Here is a 21,597-nt window from a genome sequence, read left to right as displayed (position 1 = left end):
TTTCAGACAAAGTGTGGATGCACCATTATATAAAAACGCAAAACTTATTAACTTAAAACCAAGATGGCGTAAAATTTGATACAATTGACAGATCTTTAAGACACATTTCAGGCACAGCGTGGATTCACCTTTATTCCAAATTATCTTCTAGTTTGACGCAAATCTTATTAGAATCATAATTTAATTTGTGTAGAACTTGATAGAAGATATTTATGTCTCATTTCAGACACAGTGTGGATGCACCATTATATAAAAACGAAAAACTTATTAACTTAATACCAAGATGGCGTAAAAGTTGATACAATTGACAGATCTTTAAGGCACATTTCAGGCACAGTGTAAAAATTACCTTCTAGTTTGAGGCAAATCTTATTAGAATCATAGTCTAGTTTGTGTAGAACTTGATAGAAGATATTTATGTCTCATTTCAGACAAAGTGTGGATGAACCATTATATAAAAACGCAAAACTTATTAACTTAAACCCAAGATGGCGTAAAAGTTGATACAATTGACAGATCTTTAAGACACATTTCAGGCACATTGTGGATTCCCCTTTATTCCAAATTACCTTCTAGTTTGACGTAAATCTTATTAGAATCATAGTCTAGTTTGTGTAGAACTTGATAGAAGATATTTATGTCTCATTTCAGACAAAGTGTGGATGCACCATTATATAAAAACGTAAAACTTATTAACTTAAAACCAAGATGGCGTAAAAGTTGATACAATTGATAGACCTTTAAGACACATTTCAGGCATAGTGTGGATTCATCTTTATTCCAAATTATATTCTAGTTTGAAGCAAATCTTATTAGAATCATAGTCTTCTAGTTAATCGCAAAACTTCTTAAGATTAAAGCAAAATGGCGTAAATACAGCTAACAGATAATTGTGTCTCATTTCAGGCCAAGTGTGTATGCAGCTTTATACCAAATCATCTTCTTATTAAGCGTCAAATTAACTAACCAACAGATAAATGAAGAACAAAAAATAAGAGAAATTTAGATGTGGAAATTGTAATGTTTCGTAGCGTTTTGCAAGAAGATTTCGGCTGCGTGAAACCGGCCGAGCGTTCGTCGTTCCACATGTATATGTGTGTGTTGGTGTGTATCCAGCGGCTGGCAAATTCTATTGGTATATAAAATGACCGAGATAGTGTTCCTCAGGTTCTTTCTCTCTTGCCACGACGCCGGTGGTGAACCTTGAAACGTTTGCCATAAGTTCATATAAGGGCCATATTATTACGAGCTCGTTAAAGCGAGCGAAGAAGCAAAGGTTGCGCGATTATATTGTTGCCTGCCTGGCCCCTGGTTCTTCTCGCCCGACCACAAACATACAAAAAAAAAGAGAGAGAAATATGTAATAGAATTAATGACAGACGGAGATAGAACAAAAGAAATGACAACAAGAAACACTTGACAGAACAAATGATGAAATTGACATGTGTCAATTTTTACACACCTTAACCAAATAATTTGCATCTACGACTTAATTAATAATTGATTTATCAAAAGTAATTACTGCTAAAAGGTTAAAGGTTAAGATTACAAGTTAATACAACCTGATTAGAAAACGTAATTAGATTAGAAAACGTGAATAAACGAAATGAATACAAAACTAAACATTTGAGTCATATCTTCAGTAATGTTATTGAAGATTCACAATTTAATTAAAAGTAAATGAAAAACTGGTTCAAAAACGCTGAACTATTAACTAGAGGATGTTAACTATTAACCGTTAGATAATCTCGTGATAAAAATGGAAATTCACAACATTTGATATTTCCAAAACAATGAAAAAAGTACAAACAAAATTTTTGTAATGCTAACTTAGTAATATCCTTAAGTAATATCCTCAGGTTAACTGTTAACTGTCAGATAAGTTTCCAAAACAAACAAAAAATAGAACAAATGAAGTTACAAGAAAATACAAAAATTTCGTATCTTAACTAATTAGTTCACTTCGTTATTTTAATTAAAAATATAAATCACAGAAGTAAATGCATACTGGATCAAATACGCTAATCGTTAAGATTATCCTCGGGTTAATTATTAAATAATCTCGTGCAAATACACAATATTCTATATTTCCAAAACAATGAGAAAAGTATAAACAAAATTACAAAATGTTAACTTTTGCTATATTTTCATATCTTAACTAATTAGTCCCATTTAATGTTCTATTTAATTATAAATCGCTTTAACAAACGTAAGTAATATCCCCAGGTTAACTGTTAACCGATAAGTTTCTAAAACAAACAAAAAATAGAACAAATGAAGTTACAAGAAAATGCAAAAATTTCGTGTCTTAACTAATTAGTTCATTTAATTATTTTAATTATAAATATCAATCACAGAAGTAGATTCAAACACGCTAAACGTAATATTATACTCGGGTTAATTATTAACCGTCAGATAAACTTGTGTTAGAAGAAACAATTCGATACATCCAATGTAAAATAAATTAAATGAACAAACTCGGTTTAACTATTAACTATCAGATAACTAACCTCGAGTTAAACGATTACACAATTAATCCATACGATATTACCCGACACAAAAGCAGACGTTCGTTCGTTTCGGCTCCTGGAAATCACGACGTAATTGAAACTAATTGACCCCAATCCGATTAGCTTTTGTTTCGCGACTCGCTTTGTTTCTCGTTTTTGTTTTTATGTTTTACGTTCGACTTTTATTTCTGTTGTCGCTGAAACATCTGCGCGTGAAAATAACTTTCGAATAATAATATAAAATAGAAAAAAAAATCATCATCATCCCCTGTTTTCATTATTCGATATCCGAGTCTGTGTACGCTTTTTTTTCATTATTAAACGCCCCCACAGTGCACGCAACGTGTGCTTTGGACGGGCTTGTATATAGATTTATATACACTATGTGCTGTGCAGACTATATATATATAACTATATAGATTATGCCATCATCGTCGGTGCTGATCTCTCGTTTTTTTTTTTTGGGCGAAATCTACCCTCGCCCCAAAATTCCCGAAACGCTTATTACACGCACGCACATGGACCCTTCAACCTAAAATATTTTCTGATCGCCCTCGCTGTGTACGCGCTGCTAGAGAGTGAGAATAAAACAAAACATAAAAGACGCCATAAAACAGATAGAGTATCAAAGATATCCGCTGTCATCGCGGATGAAAAGGAGAGATAGATAGAAGGGAATAAAAAAGGTATTTGTCTTTGTAACGACACAAGTAAAGTTCGAGTAATAGGATCAAATGTAATTTGGATTTACTTGAACGCATTTTTGATTATTCTACAAAATAATGTTTTGATAAAATTATTATTATTATTTGACTGAAAAGTATAATTCTGAACTTTCTATACAAATTATTGAAAAAAACAGAAGATTAATTTGTAAATTTCAAAAGTGTACATGTTTCTTAATAATCTGTAAACTAAATCTTGTAGTTGTGGTAAATTTCCAAAACAATGAGAAAAGTACAAACAAAATTATAAGAAAATGCTAACTTTTGCTGTATTTTCATATCTTAACTAATTAGTCCAATTTAATGTTCTACTTAATTACAAATCGCTTTGACAAACGTAAGTAATATCCTCAGGTTAAGTGTTAACCGATAAGTTTTTAAAACAAACAAAAAATAGAAGAAATGAAGTTACAAGAAAATAATGTTTTGATCAAATTATTATTATTTGACTGAAAAGTATAATTCTGAACTTTCTATACAAATTATTGAAAAAACCAAAAGATTATTTTGTAAATTTCAAAAGTGTGCAAGTTTCTCAATTATCTGTAAACTAAATCTTGTAGTTGTGGTAAATAATTAACGGTAATTAAACAAAAAAACTAAAAATGTTTGTTTTTTTGTTGTGGGAAAGAGTGTTTCAGTATCTTCACTAATGTTGTTGCATCTTCAATTTAATTTAAAGTAATTGAAAAACTGATTCAGAAACGCTGAACTATTGAATCATCCTCTAGTTAACTATTAACCGTCAGATATTCTCCTGATTACATAATATTCGATATTTCCAAAACAATGAGAAAAGTACAAACAAAATTATAAAAAAAATGCTAACTTTTGCAATATTTTCATATCTTAAATAATTAGTCTCATTTAATGTTCTAGTTAATTACAAATCGCTTTAACAAACGTAAGTAATATCCTCAGGTTAACTGTTAACCGTCAAATAAGTTTCCAAAACAAACATAAAATAGAACAAATGAAGTTACAAAACGCATTTTTGATTATCCTTCACAAGAATGTTTTGATCAAATTATTATTATTTGACTAAAAAGTATAATTCTGAACTTTCTATACAAATTATTGAAAAAAAACAAAAGATTATTTTGTAAATTTCAAAAGTGTGCAAGTTTCTCAATTATCTGTAAACTAAATCTTGTAGTTGTGGTAAATAATTAACGGTAATTAAACAAAAAAACTAAAAATGTTTGTTTTTTTGTTGTGGGAAAGAGTGTTTCAGTATCTTCACTAATGTTATTGCATCTTCAATCTAATTAAAAGTAAATGAAAAACTGATTCAAAAACGCTGAACTATTGAATCATCCTCACAAACAAAATTATAAAAAAAATGCTAACTTTTGCAATATTTTCATATCTTAACTAATTAGTCCCATTTAATGTTCTATTTAATTACAAATCGCTTTAACAAACGTAAGTAATATCCTCAGGTTAACTGTTAACCGATAAGTTTCTAAAACAAACAAAAAATTGAACAAATGAAGTTAAAAGACGCATTTTTGATTATCCTTCAAAAGAATGTTTTGATCAAATTATTATTATTTGACTGAAAAGTATAATTCTGAACTTTCTATACAAATTATTGAAAAAACCAAAAGATTATTTTGTAAATTTCAAAAGTGTGCAAGTTTCTCAATTATCTGTAAACTAAATCTTGTAGTTGTAATAAATAACAGTAATTAAAGAAAAAAACTAAAAATGTTTGGTTTTTTTTGTGGGAAAGAGTGTTTCAGTAAAAGTCTGTAGACTGAAGAAATAATGTGTGCGAGTCTGACTGTATTTGGATGCGGCTTTATATTCAGGAATTTTTAAGTTATTGGTTTGACCCTCGAACGCGCAGTACGCGTAACAATTCAGGCTGCACCCGTCTATAACGACCGGTAGCTGCGACTAAGCATCTCGCATTTATCCCATTTTACATGCACTCTAATTAGTGCGAAAAACAAGAGAGAACTCTCTTTTTTTTTGTGCTTGCTTTACCTGAAGATCAACACCATCCGTACGACAGTTTCGAATCCAACAGAATCACTAATTAAACAGCAAACATAATTAATAAAAAAAAAGTAAAGTAGTTAAGGTTTAGTTTAGGCATAGATTGAACAATCCAATTTCAATCGCTGTTACTGTACTCGCTCTAACCGGTTATCCTTGTACATAAATTACGAGCAAATCTCAAGAAGTCTTCAGTTTTGATACAGTAAATTGCGATTTTCTACATTGAAACTCGAAGAATGAATTAATAATATTCAAGTTTAATTTTGCTATTCAATTAAAAAAAGTAACAGTGAATGAATAGATTGTGAATTAATTTACAGTAATTAACTTATAAGAATTGGTTTCAATTTACAAACAGTCTTTAAGGAACGAATTGTGTTCGTAAACCGAATTTCCACTGAATTAATAAAAAAATGATTCCCGAACTAAGTTTTCGAATTTCGCTTAATTCTTATGAATAAAATTGTTTCAGTTTTTCAATTAAATATGTTCGGAAATCGTGGTTCAACTTCAATATATTCAATATATAGTGAAACATATTCAATAATGTGTACATAAGTTTAAAATGATGTAGAAGACGCGAAATCCGGGACTTTTCTTCTGATCGTCAAAAAAACTTCGCATTTTTTCTTACAATTGATTTTGTTCGTTAAGCGAGGTTCCACTGTAGTTAATTATAGAACTAATTGTTAATTTTGGTTACGTAAATTGTAATTTATGCAGGTAAATAAGTGTATAAAGAATGCTTTCATTTGATTTGACAAAAAAATGCTATATTTGGCGAGTGGAAAGGAATGCAGCAAAAAAACGTAGACGTCTGCTCCTGTTCTCAGAAAAACGCACAATCTATGAATGAAATTGAATGAAACGTAGTAAAAAGGCGCCTGTGCTCTAGACGATAAGGAAAAAAATAATTTATTCCAAATAACTTCGACGAAGAACAACAAGCAAAAAACTGCATACATTATTTCAATGTCTCGACTATTTTTTTTTTCATTGTATTATTTCCTATTAACATTCCTTTCTTTTAAACAAATTTCGTAATTGCACAAGTAATGCTTAGTGTGTAACAAGTTATGCAAGTTATAATTTCTACTTGACACGTTACTTGACAAGTAAATACTTTTCAATTTTTTTTTAAATATATAATTGACAAGTTTTAATTTGAATTTTTATAATCAATTTTTGAATATGAAAACTTTAGATAGATTTTTTTTAATTTTATCTTCACTGGTATAAACTAAATGTGAAATTATAAAGCGAAACAAATTATTTAATGTAATTGCATAAGTAACTTGTCAAGTAATGCTTAGTGTGTTGGTGCATATTAACAAGTAAATACTTTGGAATTTAGTGTAATTTAAATATAAAAAATATGTAATTGAGATTAACACTTTTTGAATATTTATAATCAATTTTTTAATATGAAAGCTTTAGATGGATTTTTTTTTAATTTTATCTTCACTGGTAAAAAGTAAATGTGAAATTACAATGCGAAACAAATTGTTTAATGTAATTGCATAAGTAATTTGTCAAGTAATGCTTAGTGTGTAACATATGCCAGTTATAATTTCTAATTGACACGTTACTTGACAAGTAAATACTTTTCAATTTTTTTTAAATATATAATTGACAAGTTTTAATATGAATTTTTATAATCAATTTTTTAATATGAAAACTTTAGATGGATTTTTTTAATTTATCTTCACTGTGAAGAAACTAAATATGAAATTACAATGAGAAACAAATTGTTTAATGTAATTGCATAAGTAACTTGTCAAGTAATGCATATTAACAAGTAAATACTTTGGAATTTTGTGTAATTTAAATATAAAAAAATATGTAATTGAGATTAACACTTCTTGAATATTTATAATCAATTTTTTAATATGAAAACTTTAGATGGATTTTTTTTATTTAATTTTCACTGGTAAAAACTAAATGTGAAATTATAAAGCGAAACAAATTGTTTAATGTAATTGCATAAGTAATTTGTCAAGTAATGCTTAGTGTGTAACATATGCTAGTTATAATTTCTACTTGACACGTTACTTGACAAGTAAATACTTTGCAAATGTTTGTAATTTTTTTAAATATATAACTGACAAGTTTTAATTTGAATTTTTATAATCAATTTTTGAATATGTAAACTTTATATGGATTTTTTTTTAATTTTATCTTCACTGGTAAAAACTAAATGTGAAATTATAAAGCGAAACAAATTGTTTAATGTAATTGCATAAATAATTTTTCAAGTAATGCTTAGTGTGTAACATATGCTAGTTATTATTTCTACTTGACATGTTACTTGACAAGTAAATACTTTGCAAACTTTTGTATTTTTTTTTAAATATATGATTGACAAGTTTTAATATAATCAATTTTTGTATATGAAAACTTTAGATGTTTTTTTAATTTTATCTTCACTAGTAGAAACTAAATGTAAAATTACAATGCGAAACAAATTGTTTAATGTAATTGCATAAGTAATTTGTCAAGTAATGCTTAGTGTGTAACATATGCAAGTTATAATTTCTACTTGACACGTTACTTGACAAGTAAATACTTTTCATTTTTTTTAAATATATAATTGACAAGTTTTAATTTGAATTTTTATAATCAATTGGTGGAAACTAAATGTGAAATTACAATGCGAAACAAATTGTTTAATGTAATTGCATAAGTAATTTGTCAAGTAATGCTTAGTGTGTAGGTGCATATTAACAAGTAAATACTTTAGAATTTAGTGTAATTTAAATATAAAAAATATGTAATTGAGATTAACACTTTTTGAATATTTATAATCATTTTTTTAATATGAAAACTTCAGATGAATTTTTTAAAATTTTGTTGTCACTAGTAGAAACCAAATATGAAATTACAATGTTGCTTTGAAAGGTTGGCAACTCACTGACAGGAGAAACGGTGTCTCCCTCTGTGTTCAGCTTTAAAATGAAATATGGAAAGTAATTAATTTTTGTTAGACAGGATGGTCGTTGCGGATAATTTCAGTAATATAAATTTTGAGCGGAGCCCCGGGGGCTCTCGCTCACCTCCGCACCAGAGCGAGAGATGAAGAGAGGAGGTGGAGGAGGAGGAGGAAAAGGGCCTCGTCGTACCCTAATATTAAACACAACTAACTCGCGCTTAATCAATGTAATTACTAAGGAATAAATTTAAAGACAAAAAAAAATCGTTCCTCGAAGTCGGCGATTGTCGCACATGCATACACACAGGATAATACGTGTGTATGATACACGTACGTGAAAAAAAAAGAAGGACCGAAACGAGTTAGGTGTGTGCATTTGTTTCAAGGCATTCTAGATTGCAAAGCGAGCGCTCATCCGTGGCCTACTTTGGACGACACATACTGGCGAATGTATATAGTATGTGTGGCGAATATACACACACTCTTCATCTCTCGTTCTCACTCCATCTTTCTCTTGCTCCAAGCACAACCAACTACACATCATCTTTTTTTTTATATATACAATCATCGTTTCAATCATTCGCCCGGTGACATTTATTTGATTTACAAGTGCACATGGATACTCGCAAAATCGAGCGAATCGTGTTAGTAGAGTAAATCCTCTAATTAGTCGCGATTGCGAAAAAATATGGAAACGTCATTTGTTCGCAGCAGCCCTCAATTGCGCTGTTTTTTTTTTGTTGATTGCTTGATTCGCCTGTTTCGTTTGTTAATTGACTGTCAATGTCATTGCAGTCTTTTTTTTGTTTGTTTGTCCACGAGGTTATGTCTGTTAGTAATCAGTAATTAGCAGGCGGCTTTTTACTTAATTAAAATTACACAATCCAAAAATTATCTTAACAAACATTTCTTTTTTGTTTGCAAACTTTAGTTTTACTTTTCAATTAACGAATTAACTTCTAAGTCAAACTTGATTTGAGTTAATCCAAGTTAAAATTGTCTTTTCCATACAGAAGAAATATTAAGTTTTGTTAAAATTGAAAAATAATTATATGATTTCAATATGTTAAATTGAATATTGTGCGAAACGTTTGCTAGTTGCTGGGGTTTAAACGGTTATAATGGTATTATTATTATTAAAGAGAGAGGATTATTCGAAGGAAAACGAAAAGGCCGCAGCTTCTCTCACAGGTTCAAAAGCAGTTCCATCGGGTTATCATCTCGCATCTACAGAAGACGCATTAGACTGCTTGGCTGGTAGGGTTCTTCGGGTCATAGGTCGTCCAGTTGAAAATTTATAGGATGTAGGGAGGACAACAACGCTGCAGCAGCAAAAATTTGAATGATTTCTTAATTATTATTCATTCATAAATTGAGAAATCATGCAGATTTCTATTACATCTTTCCATATACAGTAAGACTTCGTTTAGTGACGTTTAAGATACGATTATAGACGTTAAACGAAGTAGTAAATATGCTTAAAAGTTATATAAAATCAACGTAAACTCAAATTTTAATTATGTTTCAATTAAAACATTTATAAATTACATGTAATCTAACAGCTTCTGTAGTAAACGTAAACCCATTTAATTAGCTTTAGTCTCAGTTTTAATTGGGACATTAAATATGTACAAGGATTTTAATGATCTTTGAGAATACTTTACAAATTGATGTTTACAAAATAATGTCAAGTAACAAAATATTAATTTTTTCAATTTAATATATAAATAATTTTCAGTATATTTTCATAAAATATTTGTAAATAAGTAAAGTAATTTGAAAGTTTTTCATGCAAAACTTCTTGAATCTTATTTACTAATGCTCATATGATTTATATGGAAATTAATATATGAAAAAGCTTGTACACGAACATATTCATTCAGAATTACGTAAAACTTATATTTTTCTTTATATAAATCATAAATTGTAATGAAGTAAGTTTCAAATTTTCCTGTAACATTTCCTGTAAGGACGATAAAATGATCATGATTGTGAGTGAAATGAAGAATTTTGTTTGTTGAATTTAGTTAACTAATTTTGCTGAAAACTTGTGATGTTAAATGATGATGATATCATCATTTGATGACTCCTCGATTCTGCTACGGATATGAAGGAATCTTCGCGCGTTTTCGTTGCTATTTGTGTAATCCCGGGCCTTTTTATCTGTTTATTTGAGTTGGGATTTTTTAAATGAAATGTTATAGCTTCGGTTCTAGGCCAGGCCAGGATGCTCTCGCCTCTGCTACAAGCATAAACGCCGCAACGAACGCGGCACGTACACATTCATCCATCCATATGTATATACATGCACAAACATGCATATAGTCTCTCCGGTTGGCAGACGATGTAACATCATCACGCGGCCGCTATTTTAATCCCAACCGAAGGTTGTTTTTGTTGACGGTCTTATCAAAAGGAAACGCACGGCAAGATCATCACAACCATCATCATCATCATCATCATCATCACAAGAACGAAATGATTCGAAACGTGCAAATTTTTCAGCGCTGCATCGTCCACATTCATCCCCGATCTCGAATCTCGCTGCTCGCTTCTTCTCTTCCTCGAAGTCCTAATCCTGCGCCAGGCCGCAACTGCGACTGACTAATGTCGGGTCATAAATTCCTGCACGATTTCCACCTTTAATCCGTAAGTGAGTTGCGCAACTTCAGATCTTCGCGGCGGAACCACCACGTAAATGATACGCTAAGGGCTGCAATCGCCTCACAATTGCATCACCAAACATTTTATAGTATCTGCATTTATTTTTCTTCATTATTCCTAATGGTTTAAGCTGCATCCGCACTATACGTGACATATGACATAAAAACTTCTATGGTTGTCAATGTCATCGAACTCCATGATCACCAGTAGTAGTAACAAATGTCAAAATTAGCTGTCACTTAACATGTCAAACATATGACATAATACTCTTCCCAATGGACCAATTACATTTAATGCATTAATTGACACATCCTTTTTTTTAATATTGTAGTCGTTTCTTGTTCATTTGTGACAGGTGTCAAGCGGTGGCTTCCTGATAAGCAGATTGCTATTGGCTTTTGCGAGAGTTCCATTAGGAAATCCGATGAGATTAATGTCTTGTTGTTGGCCACCCTCGTTCCATAAATCGCAACCCTTTCGATGCCCCTTGGGGACGGCGAGCGCGCGATTGTCCCTTCGGTAACCGAACTATCGGACCAAATATTTCACCCGTCGTCCGACCGCAGAAACATATTGCGATACCTTTTCCAGCCGATACCAAAAAACCACTTCAGCCAAATCCTCCAAAATCCAATCTAAAGCTGAACTATTCCCTTGTTTTCACCAAATCATCTACAACTTCCTTTATTTTTTACTTTAACCTTAAATCCGAACAATCATCTACAATGTTTACATCATGACATTTGCTAAACCTGTCACTTGTCAAAAATGTCAAAGATACGATTCTGTTCGAATCTCTTGAATGAAATTGTACAACATTTGGTAATAATATCTTTCAATTCAATTTAATTGCATCCTCTGAATTTAAAGTCTAAATGAAAATCTTTAACTGAATCATGAAGATGAAGCATTGACCCGCATTTCGTGTAAACCCCGAACCCGTATCATCATGATCATCATTCTTTATTCGTTACTCTTTTATTTCTCTCTGGCCACCAATGATATTCAAATAAATAAATGAAACTGTACCAATTAAACGCGTCCATTGTGCGTCTCCGAACGTTTTATGCTAATAGCAGTTTTCCTGGGAAACCGAGCGCCGCGTAGGAAACAACAGTAATTTATTAATTAACGGCTGATGCTGGAACTGCTTTTACTTAATTAGTAGATCGTTCCTATTACCATCTCCAACCGTGCACAAAATCTCCATCCATCATCATCGCATTATATAATCATTCATTTTAGTGTATTTCGTTTCTATTTTTTTTACTATTAGTAATCCTCAGATGTTATCTGCAAAAGGCTATACGAAATTCGTAATTTACTCAACAATAAAGTTTATATTCAAATGAGGATTGTTACGTTCTCCTTTTATTTCGCACACTTCTATACAAAACAAAAATAACATTGAATATAATGCTCATAATGGTGCATAATTTCATGATTTACGTAATTTCCGCTCATTCGCATAAACTTAAAATTGTGCATTTAAGATTATAAAAGTAAAATAAACCTTTGTTTATTGTCAAATAAATGAAATGAAAAATTCTATTAAAAAAAATTGTGCTTAATTTCATGAAGTTTGGTTATGTACATAACCTATATTGATTGTCAGCGCCATTTGCAAACTGTCAAATGACTAATTTTTTGAGACGCCATCTAGTGTATGTGCGTGAACTAAATATAATTAGATACTTGTATTGTATTTTTATTGATTTTTTTTATCAGAAAATTGTGATTAATGTTTTGGAAACTGAGGACACGGGTAGTTTTAAAAAAAACTACATGATAAAACAGGGGGTGGATCGCAACATTTTGGTTCTTATCTGAACAAAGAGGAATTGCCAGTCATCGTCGGTTCGTGAAGAGAGAGAAAGAAAAAAAGAAGAAGTGGAATCAATAAATCGGGAAAGCGTTTTGTTGAGTGCATGTAGAAAGTAAGGATGATCACCACTATTGCCACGTATCAAAAAGCAAACAAATTTTGAAATATATAAGAGAGGTTCATGTGCGGAGCGTGCGTTCATGTTTATGTAAGTGCTTATGTATTGCTGATTGTATATAAGGTGATATATAATGTGTGTAGTGTATGTATGTATGTATTCGGATGGTTGAGTATGAATCACTTGCAATTATATAAAATTTACGGACAGAAACGATCTGTCACGAACACTTCTGAGGGATAATGACCATGCGGCGTTGTTGCCGAGGCCGGGAGCTCTTCCGTCCAGACCGTTCCCAGAGGCGGCGGCAACGTTGCATAACCTGCGCGCCCCATCTCACGCCGACCTCACGTACCCCCGCATATCGGCGGCGAAAGTGTGGGTTTTACTCCCCGTCCTTGTCTAGCCGCAAGGATCAGGACGAGCACCTTTCTCTCATCGTCTCTCTCTCTCTCGCCCATATAGCAGCAGCACTCGCCAAACCAGAGAGACGTATTTTGTTTCGCTTCGCATTCACATACATACATACATATACTTACATAGCCTGCGCCGTTTTCTATATTACGAATAACCGAAAGCTGCACTCACACGGCAACAAAAACCCGACGGTGCGGAGAGCATGCTTTCACCTCGCCTTAGAAAGTCTCACTACCACACATCCATCCAATTAAAAGCGTAAGAGAGACCGTACATATACGTACGTACGTGCATGCAAACGGGAAGAGGAGCGGAAAAGAGAAGAGACCCAAAAACGAGCAAATAAAACTGCAACGACTTTTCTGTATATAAATAATGTTTGTTGTATTTTATTTTTGTATTACCACTTTTTAGCAATTTCTGGGAAAAATATTTACAATATCTATGATCTTACATATTACAATATATATATATAATATAATATAATTATATATTTTTTTTTTAAATATATTTATATAATTACAAAAGTTTCTTCAATTGTTTTCTCTATGTACACGCGGATGAAATAATAATAATATTAATAATAATTTGTATGTATACAAACATAAAATTAAAGAACACTGGAAGAAAGAATAACTTAATGATAACAATAAATTAAATGAAAAATAAATCATTGATAATAATAATAATAACATTTAGTTAACAAATATGACCAAAAAAAAAATAATAATAACTGATCGAGAAGATCGTAAACTTAAATTGACTTAAAAGCCTTATCGGCTAATAATAATAATAATAATGAAGATTCGTACATTTATGTGATTGTAATTGCTTCACAAATTTAACCCTGCGTTGTCCGACGGATGAGACCCGACCCTTTGGGTCAGTTCTCCTTGATGTTGTTCAACAGCTTGTTCTGTCCATTGGCGGCGTTCAAACTCGCCAAGTATTTCTCGTATTGCAGCCCCATGCTGAACAGATTCTGATGCCTGTTGTGCATCTGTTGCCTGTTGTGCAATTCCAGCTGATTCAGGATCATAGCCTGCTGAAAGGCCATGCTGTTTTGGTGAGCCATGTTGAAATTAAGGTTCGCTGTGAGTTGAGCCAGATTCTGGAGGTTGTATTTCTCTTGCAGCTGATTGGGGTCCAATGCGGGTGGTGGTGGTTTCTTCTCCGATTGAAGCTTCGAGTCTGGCGACGCAGTCGATGGTCGAAGCGAGGAAACTTTCGGGGACGAATGCAGCTTGGGCGAGTGCACTTTGGGTGAATGTAATCGGGGCGAGGAGGAGGATGAGGAGGTTCTTGGCGAGTGGAGTTTCGGTGATGAGGTACGCGGTGAATGGATTTTGGGGCAGGGGATGCGGGGCGACGGTAGTTTGGGGGATGGAAGATGGGGCAGTTTGGGGGAAGGCAGTTGCGATTTAGGCGATGTCGTGATCGTGGGTTTTAGAAGGGCGCCTGGTAATACGGGCGATGATGAGGATGTGGGGAAGGAGGATTTGTGGGCAGGTTGCGGCGTGTAAGGTAAAGGATATTTCGGCGATTGTATACTTAAGGGCACTTTGATATTCGGCGAGATGGCGGGTCTGGGTGAAGGAACTTTAGGTACATTCGTGGGTGATGACAACTTTTTCACGTCGTCGGAGAGCTGACTCACGGATATAGAATAGTTTAATCCGAGACTGGTCGAGTGGAGATTGTTCAGAGTGTGAGCTGGTTCATGCTTCGGCGCTTCCGGAGACTTCTTCGGCTTCATCAGCGTTTTCTGCGTATTGAGAATTGGAATGATCGCTTTGCTGCTATCATTCGCGTTCGCGTCTTTCTGCTCCTGCTCCAATTTAGTTTTCTTAATCAACTTCGAAGCAATTTCCAAGATGTTCCTCTTGTTGTTCGTATTCGTCGACTCCGACGGAGATCCCTTCTTATTTTTGTTGGGACACTTTTGTATTTTCTGCGCGAACTCCGGTTTCTTGATAGTGTCTTCAAACATCTTCTGGAAAGTGGGCAATCCACGTGGGGTGGTGCTGTGACTACTTCCCGTTGGAGGTAGAATCATAGGTAAATTCGGATGGACTCCGATTGGTTTCGAATCTAAGGCTTTATCATTGGGATTCTCTATTGTGATTGTTATGGATAATTCGCTGCTCTTCGTGTCCGGTTCTTTCTTCACTTCGTCCATTTTGGCAGGTTGCATCGTCGTTCCCACCTTTTCCAATTCCAGTTTCTGCTTATCCTCGTCGATTTCCATCTTGGGATCGGGCAGTTTGAGGATCTCGATGTGATTCACCACGTTCACGTTCGGTTTCACTTGCATCTCTTTATCACCGTTGACGCACGTGATTGATAGTGACGATGGGATTTTGCAGGTGTTCAGGAGCGATTTCAAATTTTCCGAGGGAACTGTTGCTGTTGTCGTCGCGGAGGCGGTCGTTGATTGCGCGGGTTTCTTCTCCGATTTTGGCGAAGAAGCGGCTTTCGTTTTCTTAGCCGGCGTTTTCCTTTCGACTTTCGGTTTCTTGGGTTTATCACTACCGCCGCGAGGACTTGAGGATAGTTTACGTTTGAGGTGAGGGGCGGGTTCACTTTTCTGGGTTTGCGCGATCGTCTGGAGCACACTACGCGAGGTCAGTTCGATCGATTTGAGGAAACGCTCCTTCTCATCGTCCAATTCCATCGTGGTTTTCACTGGTTCTTTCTGAGGTTCACTGGGGGTGGTTGCAGCAGTAAGAGTAGGCGATGGAGGAAGAGGTGTTGTTGTTTTTGGAGGTGAAGGTTCAACTGCAGTCACTTTGGGTGGTTCACTTTTCACTTCCTGCTTTTTATTATTAGAGGTTTTATTATCACATTTGCTCTGCTTTTTCGCACTGGACGGGGCCTTGGGTTTTTTCACTGTCTGTTTGATGATGTTCAGGCCGATCGGTTGACCGTTCTTGTTGGACACCTTCTGGATCTTAGTGATGATCTCCACGTTGTTTGATCGGTTCAGCGTGATGTTCGTGAAGACCGGAGTCTTGATCTTGTTGCCGTTTTTGAGAGGTTCCTTGATCTTCTCCGTTTCCACGACGATCTTATCAGACTCCTTCTTTGACTCAGGCTTTTGACTAGGTTTGATCTCCTCCTTCGGTGGAGGCGTCGGCGTGGGAGTCGGTTGGCGCTCCGATGCCGGTTCCAGATAATCGAAACGGTCCTTCGCCAGATTGATATCGGTGATGCGGAAGAAGAATTTCATCGGTTCATTCTGTGCGTGATAATAAGAAAAAAACGCATAAGAAAAAGGATTTAAGAAAATTAATTCGCTCCATTTCGTTCGGTGCGAAGCACTTACCCTCTTCCAAGAATAGATGTAGGCTATATCGATTAGGGTGTAGTGATCAGGTAGAGGGACCCTTTTGTAGAGGATATCAATCTGTAACGAGATGCATCCGTCAATATACGTTTCCGTTTGGGGCTATTTTTTTTTCGGTCCTGTTTTGAACACGAATGTGGGAAGAATACTTACGTGGAATTTTTTTGTGTCGACATTGTACTTGTTGTGGACCCACTTCTTGAGGATATCCACGCGGAACATGCCGGGACATTGGAGGAAGCGGCGCATCGGTGACTCCGCTTCCTTCTGGAGGTTGTTCTTCGCCTCGGCGGTCATCCTGATGTCCGCCGGTACAAGGATAGCGCCAGGCGTTGAGTCGTCGCTGCAACAGAAACAAAAAAAAAAGGATTCATCAGATGGGTGAAAACTCGATCTTAATACCTCGAAAAACCAGACTAAACATTGTTTTGTCGGCGGAGCCCCCGTCTGTTTATTTGTGTATTTTTTTCTCTCTCGTGCATTTCCATTTTTACTTTTTCGTTTTTCCCTCCCGGCCCCAGGAATTCCGAGAGCGAGAGGAGATGTGAGAGCGCGCGCACAGACGAGGTCTGAATGCGACGGCAACAACGTGGAGGAGGAGGACGAACGAACGGAACGAAGAACATTGCATTGGGTCGAAGCGAGATGGGAACAGTTGTTGAAGAGACAGTGGAGGCCCCCCTGGATTCCAACGAGGAATCTCCCCGGAGAGATAACGAGGACGACCGTGGCAAGGACAAAGAGCGAACGAACAAACTCGAGGGGGCGAGAGGAGGGTAATGATAAAAACCTCCTCACAACAAAAGAGGCTCACTTCAAATCCGAACTACTCTCTCTCTCTATCCAAGTATATTCCTCCTGATGGAAGAAGGATGAAGCTGCTCAACAGATCCCATCCAATGCAGTTATTGGAAATTCTACTATCACAATATTTGTATTTTTAGAAGTCGGGGTTGTGTATTTGGAAGTTCCGAGTCGTGAAACCGAAAACAGCTGGCACCGAGTGTATATAATACACCAAAACGCATTTCCGTCCTTCGGAACCACCGATGCGTTCCTCGTTGCACGCGCCACCACATACATTTTACCATCATCAAGTATGGCTGCAAGCGTGCCTTTCCTCCCCCAATCACGAAACCAACAAAATTCAACGTAGGAATTAGAAAATTTGTCGACTACAAGAAAAATAAAATAAAATAAAAAGCGAGACAGTGAGGCACGTTTTCATGTTGTACTGTTATCTTGCGCAGGTGGAATTGTCCTTAGTCATTAGACAACTGTCGTTAATACCCTGCACACACAAACACACATAAAAACAGGAGTAGGGTGGTTCCCTTTCATTACCGATCGCGGTGGGTCGGCCCTTTTCGGATGGAGACCATGCGGTTCCCTTCCGCCGCAAATTACACCTTCTACCAATTTAATATCCATAATTCTCCCGTTTCCGATCTATATATAATAAAAAAACACAACGCAACGAACAACCCGCCCCTCGACAAACGTCTTGTTTCGTGGAATAATGGAGAAAGAAAAACCTGTCGTCCGTTTGTTACAATGCAGACCCAAGGTTTCCATCCAATTTTCTCCCTCCCAACTCCGGGAAACCGATACTCGCGCTCTTTCATTGATGGAAACGTGGACTGGATATCATCAAACATGTAGTAATCTTATCTGTTAATTTAATGTAGTCGTCAGTCCCTCTTACACGCAAACACACTCTATCAATAGCGCAATATTAGATAACACATCAAATACACATATTTATCCAAATCCACAGATTCTTACAATCACTGTTCTCTTCATATACTTGATACAATATACATCATTTTAGATAAAATTACCATTTGATGTTTATTCAATAAGATTTTCTATCATCTAAAACTATCTTGTGTTTGTTGGAAACTTTGAAAAATCTTATGTTAATATTTAATTTGCAAAGAAAACAAATAATACTGCTGACGTGGCAGAATAAAACTGCAAACAATGACGCGCTACACGTCTGCTGCTACCGCTAAACCCCAATGTAAACGCTACAGAAATCGGAATTTTGCGAACGTACGCTCAATCCTCGCGGTGTCTTTCCATTCGGGAATAAAAAAAAAGAGACAGAGATTCAAGGAAATAAAAATGTAAGAGATTTATGGCCGCGAATGGAAATTAGCATTTTAAGAGCAGATTTAATGTGCCAATAGAGAAAAAAATATGTTTCATAATTTATTTATTTGTCAGTTGTAAACTCGAGGATTATGAGCGAATAAATAAATAAAAATGAATGAAAAAGAAGAGAGGGAGGTATAGCAGGCATTGATCCGTGCTTCGCATTAGAGAGTGAATTTAGATAATAATGTTGTGATGGGAGTCGAGAGCCTTGGGGTACGCGTGTTGCATCGGACTCGATTTCTGACTGAGTATGCATGTATAATGTATGTCTATGTGTGTACGTATATGTATGTACTTGTGTGGATGTGTGTGTTGGAATTATTATCGGCGAAACGATTTGCATACGTTCACGGTGAAACTGGCAGCAATAATAACCGGCACGTGCGCGTCCCGCTATCCGCTATCGAAACCAATCGGCTCGCCGCCGCCGGCGGTGTGATCCGAACACCGTAGCGCCCCCTTCGACCGTGCCACCGTCTGAGGGTGCTCAGACACAAATAACATGGCACGCAGAGACACAGATAGAACGAGATCATCATCATCTAAACTTAACAGAAACCACGACACTCTTCACTTGCGTGCAGGTTACGTAACAAATTATAATGCACGCAGGAAACAAGAACAAGCAAAGGAACAACAAAAAAGTAGTGAAAGAAGGAGCGTTTCCTTCCGGCGGCGGCGGCAAAAAAAAATTCCACAACGCGCATACACATGCACGACGCGACACGTCTGTTTCGCATTTGAAGGGTTTGGAAATTAGAAAACAGGGTGGGTTGTCGACGGAAAAGGAAATCGATCGGGGGGGTTTATATAAAAGATAGAGAGAGAATGCGACCATAGACAAAATGTAAGTGCGAGAAGGACAGATTTGGATTAGAAAATAAATATATATAAGAAAGAGAGAGAAAGGTCCGAAGAGGAAGAATATGTTCTTCCGAGCATGTGGCCTTTGTTGTACAGAAAAAAGTTCGGTAAATCTACTTCTTTCATCATCGTTTCCAAGTCTTTACATTCGTACGGATTATATCGGATTTCCGTTATGCGGCTGCATCCACACCGTCTCCATGCGTGACATAAGATACAAATGTTAGTTAGGAGTACCAATGTATTTTGATGACAGATCAGCTGTTAATGTTTACATATTACTTAATATGACATTCTTTAGTTGATCCCATTTTCAATGATCTTACTGAAAACATTAGCCCATTCTTTCTTGTGATATTCCATATTCCAATTTCTTTCTCATTTATATTTCTTAGTGTCTATAATATTAGGTGTCCTTTAAAATGTGTAATCTTAATGTTTTCTAAATGTGTACTTGTCTAAAATTTCTATTCATATTCTAAACACTTCCTGATTTCAAGAATGTTGTGTTTTTACTATACAATGTGCTTCTATCCTACAATGTTAATTTTTTTTTAATACTCATCAAATCTAACCTTCAGCAAAGGCAAAAAAGGCAAAGGCTGAAAGAGCTTAGGCTTAAGCAGTATGAATACTATGTAAAATTCAAACATGTAAACCACTTTATATAAGAATAAAAACATTTGAAACCTTTAGTTGATATCACAATCATTTTCAATATAAAGCAGCATTAAACATGTTCATAATTTAAAAAAAAAGCTTAATTTTGTAGACTGATTATTAATAAACTTCTCAAGTTTAGTTTTTTTTTTTGTAAAATATTTATCAATTTAATTTCTTAGAGCAATTACTTAAACGTATACAATCATACGTTCTTTAGTACAAAAAATAGTACTGGCATAATTTTATATTTTCTACATCAATGATCTAAATGAGTTTAAAATTAAAAGTTAACTTTAAACAAAGAAACAAAAAAATGTATATGATTTGTTGTCAATCAATTTTTATAAAAATTTGTAAAATTTGTGTTTAGATGTGTATTGACAAGTGTTAATAAACTTCTCAAGTTTAGTTTTTTTTTTGTAAAGTATTTATCAATTTAATTTCTTAGAACAATTACTTAAACCTATACAATCATACGTTTTCTGGTACAAAAATTAGTACTGGCATAATTTTATATTTTCTACATCAATGATCTAAATGAGTTTCAAATTAAAAGTTAACTTTAAACAAAGAAACAAAAAAATGTATCTGATTTGTTGTCAATCAATTTTTATAAAAAATTGTAAAATTTGTGTTTAGATGTGCATTGACAAGTGTTAATAAACTTCTCAAGTTCAGTTTTTTTTTTTGTAAAGTATTTATCAATTTAATTTCTTAGAGCAATTACTTAAACGTATCCAATCATACGTTTTTTGGTACAAAAATTAGTACTGGCATAATTTTATATTTTCTACATCAATGATCTAAATGAGTTTAAAATTAATGCTTTTCGATCTTCTCTCTTTTTCTTTCGCCTCTGTAGGCTTCTCCGATATTATGTATATATATATATAATATGTTGGATCGAGGCCGCGTGTGGCCTGGCGCATCCGGTGTGTTTTTAGTCGCGATGGGGGGATCAAAAAGGGGAGGTTGGCGGGTAGGGGGTGGGTCAGCCCCGACCGGGTGCATTATTTATGGAAATATCGATTTTCCCGACGCCGTATTGCGCGAGACCACCGCTCTCCGAAGCCCCTCTCCCAATGCAACTGTACTATATAGTATGTATTAGTATAGAATTGGTGGTAGTACTAATCACCACCTCTGTGAAGTACTGCACGTATTATTTATATTATCCTGCCTCGACTAGACCTGTTCTTTCCGAAAATAGATCACATCGATTCGTAGCCTACTTTGTCACTGCTTAAAATTACATACTGTTTTCGATGTTTTTATATAACTGTTCACTTGTCAATGCACATTTAAACACAAATTTTATAAAAATTGATTGACAACAAATCAGTACATTTTTTGTTTCTTTGTTTAACTT

General features: G+C 34.7%; 1 protein-coding gene across 2 annotated transcripts in view; it reads right to left on the bottom strand.

Moving 5' to 3' along the window:
• Positions 1-13,916: 13,916 nt before the first annotated feature.
• Positions 13,917-21,597, bottom strand: part of LOC108564008 (polycomb group protein Psc-like) — a 14,503-nt gene continuing 6,822 nt past the window's right edge. Inside the window, exons 1-4 of one of the 2 annotated variants that reach the window (XM_017922878.1) lie at positions 16,944-16,964; positions 16,695-16,884; positions 16,521-16,601; positions 13,917-16,433 (exon numbers count right to left, since the gene is read on the bottom strand). In XM_017922878.1, coding sequence (XP_017778367.1) covers positions 14,079-16,433; positions 16,521-16,601; positions 16,695-16,838 — 2,580 coding nt within the window. In that variant the 5' untranslated portion in view covers positions 16,839-16,884; positions 16,944-16,964 and the 3' untranslated portion in view covers positions 13,917-14,078. Of the gene's footprint in view, positions 16,434-16,520; positions 16,602-16,694; positions 16,885-16,943; positions 16,965-21,597 lie in introns of those variants that run through there. The other variant, XM_017922877.1, reaches the window with a different exon arrangement.

This window comes from Nicrophorus vespilloides, unplaced genomic scaffold (assembly GCF_001412225.1).
Source record: "Nicrophorus vespilloides isolate i.1.1-1 unplaced genomic scaffold, Nicve_v1.0, whole genome shotgun sequence".
Lineage (NCBI taxonomy): Eukaryota > Metazoa > Arthropoda > Insecta > Coleoptera > Silphidae > Nicrophorus > Nicrophorus vespilloides.
Note: the sequence above shows the minus strand (reverse complement) of the source record. Positions and strands in the feature narration are given on the sequence as shown.